This window comes from Cyprinodon variegatus, unplaced genomic scaffold (assembly GCF_000732505.1).
Source record: "Cyprinodon variegatus isolate N-32 unplaced genomic scaffold, C_variegatus-1.0 Scaffold337, whole genome shotgun sequence".
In the NCBI taxonomy this organism is placed as follows: Eukaryota; Metazoa; Chordata; class Actinopteri; order Cyprinodontiformes; family Cyprinodontidae; genus Cyprinodon; species Cyprinodon variegatus.
In genome coordinates, this window is record NW_015150790.1 from 300,546 (window position 1) to 311,224 (window position 10,679).

Here is a 10,679-nt window from a genome sequence, read left to right on the forward strand (position 1 = left end):
GATGTGTAAACAATGAATGTATCATCAATGGCATTGGCTGTTAGTGGTCATTTCTAAGATATATATATCTTATATTCATGTTTTTTTGAGTACGTTATAAATGAGGCTCTAAAAGGTGTCTGTCTAAAAATATAAATATTAGTATTGCATACTCAATAGTAGGAAAACATTTAATAAATATGCGGCTTTGCTTTATGTTTGGGCTCATTTTTAGTCAAATATAAAAACCTAACAAAAGCCTTCGGGTCCAGTAACTACGGGTCCATCATAAAGTTCACCCTTGACTGAAGGCTTTTTAAGTTAGAAAATTGGAAATCTTAACCTGCATTTCTTAATTATTATTGTAATTCTGCAACTTTAGTTAATTTGACTTCTGGCTTATGCTTTTTCAGATAAAAAATTTCAAATTTACTCAATTAATTAAAACCCATTTAATTTGGTAAAGATTGAAATATGACCTTATCTCAAAAAGAAAATACAACATCACATGTTCTGATCAATCACATCTGATCTGCAAAATAAATAAAGGCAGTGAGGAAGCAACACTGATTACCTTTACCATTACCTGCTCCCTTGATTTCAGCAGCTTCTGTTCCAAATGTGTGCTCTAAATTACAGATTGATTCACTGACAGAAAAAAAAACAAAAAATTTTTTTAAAGGCTTTTATTTAAAAAATTGTTAGTTTCTCCCAAAAATTCAAGCATATCTCTAAGAACTAAAGCTTGCACAATATTTTTTATTTAGTGTACAACATAAGGAGCTGAAGCTTTTCCATTAAACAAGACTGAAAACCAACAGCAGAGTTGTACAAATATACCCCGATGTGTTCAATTACTTTTAAACCATTATTTTTGCTGAAAACATTAAAACAATTAAAACTTCCTTCGTTAAAATTAAATGACAGCAATGCAGAGCCAAACAAAGAACAAACTGATCAAAACCAAATATGAAGGACAGTACAAAAAACAAGTTTCATACAGGAAGAAGGGTCTGAGCAGACGTCTTATACAACACGTTTTCAGCTGCAGAAGCGGAAACCTTCTGAGGTCACAGAATCAGATCCTGACCTGATTCAGCTGTTTCTTTCTATCAATAGAGCAAAGGACTGAAAGATACTGTGACGCAACACTTCACAGAAACTGCCAATCCTTCAACATCTTAGCAGAAAGAAACGAGAGAAAAGGTGTGATATTTGATATGCTTTTAGAATATAACCTTAGCCTTTTGGAAACAGATCAAAAAAAAAAAATAATGTACAGTACCAAAATAGAAATAAATCAATCCTTAGACATTATGGGCAGTGCAATACTCACCATTTGGCCTGTAGGTGTCTACCAATTATTGAAAAGTAAAAATAAAATCAAACAACAAACTGGAAAAGGAGTGAAACTGAAGGTGACAGCTCAGCAGTACACACAGTTTAGACATCCTGGATTTTCATGGCCTCCTGCGGCCAGCTGTATGTATCCAGAGTGAAGGAGTCGTAGTCAGGACTGTAGCTCTGTGACAGCACAAACGCCTCCTTATCCTTGGGCTCGGGGTACACTGAAGCTATGTTGTGTTTGTAAGCATAGTTGACAACCTGGAAAGGCAACAAAACATCATGAGGTGAAGGATCTTTCAGCTACCTGCTGTGGTCTGATCTACAGCTCTCTCTGCTGGTTCTAGTATGTACTGCAGACATTTTACTTCTCCCTTTGTTCATCACCTCTTCAGTTTGGCCACATTTTTATATTATAGTCATTATTAGCATGTAATGCTAAGCAAAAATGCATTACCTTAAAATACCACTTCTAGAATTAGGTCAAATTAATATCAACTTATAATAAAAAATGGTAATTGTAAAACAAACTCTTTGGTTTTCATCACATAGAATGATTATAAATGTATTGTCATTTTTTATCTTGGTAATCTAATTTCAAGGAAATCAAAATCTATTACAGAGTCAAATATTTCAAGAATCACTTTATTTTGATGATTTATTGGGTAAATCTAGTGAAATGCCCAAACAAGTGTCTCAAAAAACTAGAATATCAATTATGACCATTTACAAATGAACTATGGTTCACACCAGTAGTTTCCAAAGTCAGCGCTCTGCAGTTTTAGTTCTTTCCCCACACTTGAAATCACATCAATGGTTCAGTAGAAGGTCTTTACTGCAGAAAATAACAGTGAAGAGCTAAATAAAGTGTTTTTATCCAGCATTTTTAGATCAGGAAAATTGACCCATGAAGAATGGAGCAGAACACACCTGGGCTGTTATCAAATAGTGCAAATCAGTAAGGACCAAAGAGGAAGTGCATCAGCAGTGACCACAAGTGCTATACGAAGGCTGTAGCCCTAAATTGGCAAGCATCAATCATGTCTGTCATAATGACATCCCTAAGGCGGTGTTCTTACTGCTTAAAGCTAAAGGGATCAGGAGCTAAGAAGAGGAGCTACAATTCACAGTATTTCCAGTCAGTTAAACAATCATGGGGATAATGGGTATAATAGTTGATTCAGCAGCAGAGAAGGTAGGCCAAGAAATGCTGTGTCTGAAGAGGCTGGCTATTTGGTGTCATTCATATAAGCGTGCAAAAGAAAAGCTGAGAGAAACTTGATTGGAGGTGGAGCTGCATACACACGGTAAAACGTTCATAATTAAAAACTCTGCTGAACTTTACTACCCATTATCAACCCTTACTTTCCTCACTGCCACCCTTCAGTCATAACTTTACTCTCACTTTGAGCAGTCCTGTTGCATTGGCAAATGTAGCCAGAGATACAGCAGCAGCTTTTTAAGTCTACAAAGATTTTCAATGGACTGATTTCTGAGTAGAACTACCCCAAACTAGAGGACGTCAGATGAGTGTTTTTCTGGGCTAATGAGTCTTAGTGGATCAAAGTCCTATTTCAGAGGAAAAGTCTATTCATTTAAAATTAAGGACTAAAAGCCTGGAAAAAGAGTGGAGACAAAATCCAAGCTGCTTTAGTTTCTGTAGTCATTGAGGATTTGAGCAGCCATTTCATCTCCTGCTGTTAATCCACAGTGTTTAAAAAAAAAAAAAAAAGAATGAGGATATGAGACAGCAGATGAGAAGGCAGCTGAAAATCTCAGCAGAGCCACAGGCCGACGCAGTAATTCGTAGAAAAGGCGCTTCAAACAAATTTCTGTCCTATATCTGGGTTTATGCAACATTTTGAGATCCAAATAAAAAATACATTGTGCATGAAGTCCCTTACCTGCACCGCTATCTTAAAGGACACTTCTCTTATAGTGCTCAGAGGTGGGTAAAGTCTTCCTTCAGCCAGGTTCTCTTCAGTTACCATGCCAGCTATCGCCTGGCAACAAAAAACACACAGCAGATATAATGAATCCTGAAGTGGAGAAATATACAGCAGACGTGAGGTAACAGCTTAAAGAGGTGTTAAGTAATGCACAGAGTCCATTAACCATCCATAGCATACAGCAGAAACTGCTCCAGTTTAGGTGTTTGTTTCTTTTAAGTAAGGAACCAACCTCTGCAGTAGTGAGGAAGATTTCTTCAGGTATGTGACGAACTCCGCAGGATATAACACCCAAAGCAACTCCTGGGAACACGTAGGCGTTGTTTCCCTGACCGGGGAAGAAGGTGCGTCCGTCTGCCAGGGTCACTTTGTCAAACGGACTCCCGCTGGCAAAGATGCCTCTGCCCTGATCAAGGAGAGGTGAGGTTATTGGCTGATCCTGGTGCATGGAGTTTTTTCATTTCTATTAGAGCGTTAAAAAAGACATGCATTCATTGCCAATTATTCACACTAGATGAAGTTTTCCCCTTTTTGTCTTAATGCAATGACAAACAAAGCTTGGTTTAATTTAAATGTTAGCCATATAGCTTTAGTCACGCACTCTTTAAATCTAGCATCAATGAACAAGGGACATAAAGATATTCATTAAAGAAAATGCCAAAACACAACTGTAGTTTGTTTGCATCAGTCACAGAAAACAAGTGATTAAAATGAAGAAAAAAAAAATCTTTGCACTAATTCCAGATGGTCACTCAAATAAATGTTTAAGCTTGTGATTCGAATATGAAATATTTTTTTTAAAGCTCTTAGGCATGAATATTGCTATATGTTCCTGTACTGTAGTCAACCAGTGGGTACGGAAAGTATTCGGACCCCTTTAAATTTTTCACTTTTTGTTTTATAACAATCAGTTGCTAAAATCAAGTTCATTTTATTTCTCATCAATGTGCACTCAGCACACCATGTTGACAGAAAAAAACAAATGTAGAAATTTTTGCAAATTTATCGATGCGTTGATGCATGCATCAAGCCCATAGAGCAAAACACTGTATCGCTGCGCGTGTCACTTCAAGAAAGTCATGTGACCGATCTGTCAACACGATGCATCTGCTAAACAAATGACTCATATTTTGCGGTTTATCGTTTAAAACTATCAAGAAATTTGGAGCAGCCTAAAAGGAAGCATTTTTATTTTAATTTCCTCATTTTGTCATCCGTTTCCTCTCAGTTATCACTCAACTTATCTGAATTTAAGTTAATTTTAAATTGACTCTTAGTTTTTTTTTTTATTACCGTTTTTACTGTACTTATTGTTTTAAAAATATGATTTAAAATCCTAGTCCACAAGCATCCTCATTCACATTCTCCCCAAAATGTTCACATTATGAAATTGGTTCACATTATTTATTTGCTGCATCTAAAATATCAAAGATATTTTCAATTTAAACATAGATATGAAATAATACAATATAACCTAAAATAACTTAAATTATAACATTGTACTAGGTCATCAAATCAATTTACTTTAGTCTGTCAAATAAGCTGCCTGTAGAGTCTTTAAAGGTTCAGCAGGTGTCAGTATTCTGTGAGACAGTATCAACGCAGTATCAATACAGCTTGGCATTGTGTCGAAACGATTTAAGATGCCTTATCATTAGTCATAAGTATTCAGACCCTTTGCTGTGACAATCATAGTTAGCTAACATGCTGTCCATTTCTTCTGATCCTCCTTGAGATGGTTCTGCTCCTTCATTGGAGTCCAGCTGTATTTAATTAAACTTAACAAATTGGACTTGATAAAGAAAGGCACACACCTGTCTATAGAGGACCTTACAGCTCACAGTGCATGCCAGAGCAAATGAGAATCATGAGGTCAAAGGAACTGCCCAATGAGCTCAGAGACAGAATTGTGGTAAAGCACAGATCTGGCCAAGGTTACAAATGAACTTCTGCAACAATCAAGGTTCCAAAGAGCACTGTGGCCTCCATAATCGATAAACGGAAGAAGTTTGGGACGACCAGAACTCTTCCTAGACCTGGCTGTCCTGCCAAACTGATCAATCGTGGTAGAAGAGCCTTGGTGAGAGAGGTAAAGAAGAACCCAAAGATCACTGTGACTGAGCTCCGGAGATTCAGTAGGGAGATGGGAGATAGTTCCACAAAGTCAACTATCACTGCAGCCCTATCAGAGTGTCCCAATGGAAGCCTCTCCTCAGTGCAAGACATACGAGCCTGCATCGACTTTGCCAAAAAACACATGAAGGACTCCCAGATTTTGAGAAAGAAGATTCTCTGGTCTGATGAGACCAAGATTGAACTTTCTGCCGTTAATTCTAAGCGGTATGTGTGAAGAAAAACCGGCACTGCTCATCACCTGCCCAATACAATCCCAACAGTAAAACATGGTGGTGGTAGCATCATGCTATGGGGGTGTTTTTAAGTTGCAAGGACAGGACGACTGGTTGTAATTTATGGAAAGATGAATGCAGCCAAATACAGAAAAATCTCGAAAGAAAACCTCTTCCAGAGTGCTCAGGACCTCAGACTGGGCCAAAGGTTCATCTTCCAACAAGACAATGACCCGAAGCAAACAGCTAAAATAACAAAGGAAAGGCTTGAGAACAACTCTGTGACCCTTCTTGTTTGGCCCAGCCAGAGCCGTGACATAAACCAAATTGAGCATCTCTGCAGGGACCTGAAAATGGCTGTCCCCCTACGCTCATCCAACCTCCAACCTAACAGAACTGGAGTAGATCTGCAAGGAAGAATGACAGATGATTCCAGAATCCAGGTGTGAAAAACTCATAGCTGTACTAGCTAAACATAGCACTTCTACTGAATACTGAGCTAAGGGTCTGAATACTTATGACAATGTGATATTTCAGTTTTTCTTTTTTTATTAAACTTACAAAAATTACTACTTTTTTTTTCAAGATGGGGTGCTGGGTGTACATTAATGAGAAATGCAGTTAACTTTATTGATTTTAGCAAATGGCTGCAACGAAACAAAGAGTGAAAAATTGAAAGGGGTCTGAATACTTTCCGTACCCACTGTATATAAACCCTTGCCACTGTACCTTGGTGAGTGTGGTTGATTTTAGCAAATGGCTGCAACGAAACAAAGAGTGAAAAATTGAAAGGGGTCTGAATACTTTCCGTACCCGCTGTACATACTGAGCTATCTTACCTCTGTGAGTTTGTAGCATTGCTCTGCTGTGCACTCAGCCTTGCTGGTAGGATTACTCAGAGCAAAGATGATGGGCCTCTCGTTAAAAGACACCATGTCTTTAATGATCTTCTCGGTGAATGCTCCTCCGATTGCAGCAACACCTTCGGGACAAACTCCAGTTATTTTTCTTGCAACAACAATAAAGAATTGAGGAAAAAAAGACACCATTGTTTGTTAAAAATTAAAGCTTAGAAATTATATTTGATCACTTTATCAGCTCAATTACTTTTTTACTAACATTTTTTATTTTTTTTACTTGGAAAGCTATAAACCTTGAAACATCCCTGAGATGTTAGAACAATTTGACAGTTCATTTTACATGCATTTATTTCTTTTTTCTAGTGTCAAACCATTAAGTTCAGCATCTAAGTTTTTTAATGGATCATATTAAAGACGAAGAAGTGAGAAGGCATTTGGTTGCTACGGTGCGAGGAAATACTACATGAAAAGAGTCACCTTTATACAGACTTTCACTGAGTTTCCATAACTGGTCAGGAACAAAACAAATGTGGGTTAAATAATGACTCAAACACTGTGCTGGTGAAGTTTGCACTCATTTTTACCAACACTGAGAAGTAGCTCTCTCACCAATGATGGCGGTGGGTTTAATGGTTTCTACCACCTCCTCCAGAGTCTTCAGATGCGGATGATCGTGGGCAAACTCGGCTTTCTCATGGTTTAGGTTGCCTCTGCCCTGTAGGATCAATAACTTTGTTTATTTTCCAAACTTATGATGATTTACACACAGGAACACATATTATGATGATTTACCTTCACAATAAGACCTTTAGAGTCCACCATCCAAATTCTTTTTGCTGCATCTTCTCTAGATACTCCCTCTTTGGCCATGGCCATCATCAATAGGTGGGCGATACCCATAGCAGCCTGTCAGATAATAAGTTTTAATCTCCAAGTCAGTTAATGTTAGTTTAAAATAGATTATCTGCGCTGAAGAGGTTTGGTTCACCTCTACTCACCTCGCCTGCTCCCTGGAAAACAAAGGTGTGGTTTAGCAGCTTGTCCTTGGTGATCCTCAGGGCAGCAAAGATTCCCGCTACAGCTACAGATGCTGTGCCTGCAGGGAGAACAAACTTATTTCTCTTGAAGAGAGATTAGATCCCTATAATGAAACAATGTCTGCTTGTGATTCATTTTAGATCACAAATATCAGACAAAAGTAAAGAGTGGCTGGTAAGAATGTCCAGACCGCTGACAAAATCTCAGTTTTTTGCAATTATTTCAAAGCGATACAAGAACACAAAGTGATACATGATCATGAAATGGAGCGAACGTGATGTACTGTTTTTATTTTATTTTGGTGTCATGAAAATGGTGATATAAAGAGATTAGCCTTCTTTCTTTAAATCAGCAGGACTCAGACAATCCGTGCATTTCTGAGTCTTTTCCTACAATTACAACTGCAAGCTTTTTTGTTTTAGAGTTAATAAAAGATTTTTTTTAAACAGCAAAATATTACATGACTTTCTAAACACAACCTATTATTTTTGTTTAATATCTACCGTAGAAAATGTGTTTCCACCTTAAACAACCAACACTTTATTGTATTATATTAGCTTTTAAAAATAATGTCAGAAAATTGTTCCATAAGAGGAAGTATGGATTTTCTTATATAAGCTATTATTTGATGTAAAAAGAGAAAAAAAATCTGAGCTAATTGAAAGAAAAAAAAGCTCTAATGCCTTTTTCTGGGTTTTTTTAATGTCGTTCTGTAGTGAAAATTCAAAGATTCTTTCTAAAAACCAATAAAACATCTAAGACTAGTATTTGTTCTTACTGTACATTAGTTGTTTAGATCATCTTAGCCACTATTAGGAGCCATTGTAGATGGTCCAAAGAGCCACAGGTTGCAGACCCCCTGATCTAGACTAACATTTCTGCTCAGCTCTGGCATGAAATAACATCGGCTCATGCTTCATGTCCTTCAAACTTCATCCATGCTTCTTTATCGAAGAGCAGCATGTCTCAGTAGATATGCACATTTAATATACTCATGATGACAGACTTAATGCAAAGTTTGGAATTGTATTTTAATAAGCCAACCTGGTTTTAAACTTCTAGGACCTCAACTTTATCCCCAATACATCTCATGTGTTCCTCAGGGTTCAGGTAATTCTTATGTTCAATCGGCTGCACGTGAAATGATGACATGCTACGACCACCATTAAAATCCTTTCACTTCCCAGTAAAGCCTTACTTGGTTTGCTGATGAATATTAAATCCCAATAAAATATACAAAAGGGTGAAATGAAAAAAAAGGTAGAAAATCTTGTTAACAAATGAAAATGTTTCACTTTAAATCTGTATTTCTCAAACTCTGACCATATGAATGCAGTACCGAGACAGATCCTCTGGATAATGTACCTTGGATGTCGTCGTTGAAAGTACAGTATCGATTTCTGTATTTGTTAAGTATACGAAAAGCGTTGCTGTTGGCGAAGTCCTCAAACTGGATCAGGCAGCTCATCCCGTACCTGCAGAGGAAATGCCCCATCAGCCATGCATCAGAATCAACAACTCTAACTTTAGTAACGTGATTCTGGCTCACTTGTCTGTCACGGCCTGCATGAACTCCTCGATGAGCTCGTCATACTCCTTTCCTCGGATTCTCTTGTGCTTGAGGCCGATGTAGAGAGGATCATCTAGAAGTGCCTGGATTGGAACAGAGCGGATATTTCTGTGAGACGCCGCCTTCCTGAATCTGTTTTGAGTTAAGCAGGCCTAGAAAGCATCATGATCGTCCTCACCTGGTTGTCGGTGCCAACGTCCAGCAGCACAGGGAGACACTGCTGCGGAGGAACGCCACCGCACGCCGTGTAGAGAGCCAACTTCCCAACCGGAATTCCCATCCCATAGCTGCCCAGGTCCCCCAGTCCAAGGATGCGCTCTCCATCTGTCACCACGATGGCCTGGACAGACCACAAACGTCACCTCCGATGTTATATTACAATGCTCCTCCAGATCCAGACTCCTGGATTTATTTCCTGTTCAGTTTTATCACATTTTAAACCTTTAAGTACAAAGTATTAACTTAAACCTCCTCAAGTTTTGCTACTTGTAGATCACAAAAAAGACCAAAGAAATCATACATTTAGATTTAGATTTTTAGATTGGCACAGAGCCTTAAAACTGCTCCTGTTCAATCTGGACTTAAACTGAGGCTTCTCCACTTCTCTAACTCTTATTCTAAATCTGATGGAAGCAGACTCTTTAGAGCCCACCTTATTAATCTGTGGCAACTTGATTTTGACCATGCAGATTCCTAAAATGAGCAGTTTAATGCTATGCTTTTAAGACTAAGTTGAAAGCCCATCTTTAAAATGTCTTTAGACCAAAAAGGTTTTTAAAAAATCTCTTATTGAATTTTGGATATTAGTGAACATTGTTATTTGTCAAAACATAAAACAAATGCGAAAAATGTTAGAATGAAGCTGTGATTTAGCAAATCAAAGAAGAAGAACATCCATTTAACAAACCAGTGTGAAAACCTCTGCATAGGTTTTCACTTTTGTCTTCTTGGAAACGTATACACAAAAAAAAAAGAAGTCCGGTAGATCCGATAATTAGCATTCTTACTTTCCACTAATGCATACTAATCCAGAGCTGGAAAATGATAACAACAGAGCAAGGTGTGTACCTTGATGTCATCCTCAGGCCAGGAGTTAAGCATGGTGGCAATGTGTCCACGGTCATGGATGGTGATGAAGAGTCCTCTGCAAACACACAGAAATGTGGAATCAAATTACACACAAAGACCGACATGCAGCAAATTATAAAGCCAACTTTACAAGAAACACTTTAAAGTTATAGTAGAGGATTTTAGCAGTTTTTCTCCTACAACCCTCGGCCATTTTCAAAGAAGCGCAGTGAGAAAGGTGAGCATCAAGGACTGTCTGAAACCGTACCTCAATACACTTATCCTCCTGAAAGTGCGTATGTGCAGACAAGGACAGTTACATGCTAAACAGCAACGCTATTTAGCACGTCGGATGGCCTTAAATCTATCACCAGAATGACTGACAATTAGGATGATCATTTATTTAGATGATTCACCCGGAAATTAAAGATACTCCTCTATACCTTTAGGGGCCGGATTTATCAAGATCCAATTTTGCGTGCAGTAATTTGCGCTCGCAAACTGGAATTTTGCGCGAGGGGCT

At 38.0% G+C, this 10,679-nt stretch overlaps 1 protein-coding gene across 1 annotated transcript in view; it reads right to left on the bottom strand.

Annotated features, from left to right (window-relative positions):
- Positions 1 to 659: 659 nt before the first annotated feature.
- The window catches only part of LOC107091427 (NADP-dependent malic enzyme-like), a 21,586-nt gene continuing 11,566 nt past the window's right edge, over positions 660 to 10,679 (bottom strand). The window contains 11 exon segments of the mRNA XM_015385349.1: positions 660 to 1,584; positions 3,228 to 3,326; positions 3,505 to 3,678; positions 6,460 to 6,602; positions 7,090 to 7,195; positions 7,273 to 7,386; positions 7,479 to 7,576; positions 8,884 to 8,993; positions 9,068 to 9,171; positions 9,267 to 9,428; positions 10,157 to 10,301. Of these exon segments, the coding sequence (XP_015240835.1) occupies positions 1,423 to 1,584; positions 3,228 to 3,326; positions 3,505 to 3,678; positions 6,460 to 6,602; positions 7,090 to 7,195; positions 7,273 to 7,386; positions 7,479 to 7,576; positions 8,884 to 8,993; positions 9,068 to 9,171; positions 9,267 to 9,428; positions 10,157 to 10,301 (1,417 nt within the window). The 3' untranslated portion in view covers positions 660 to 1,422.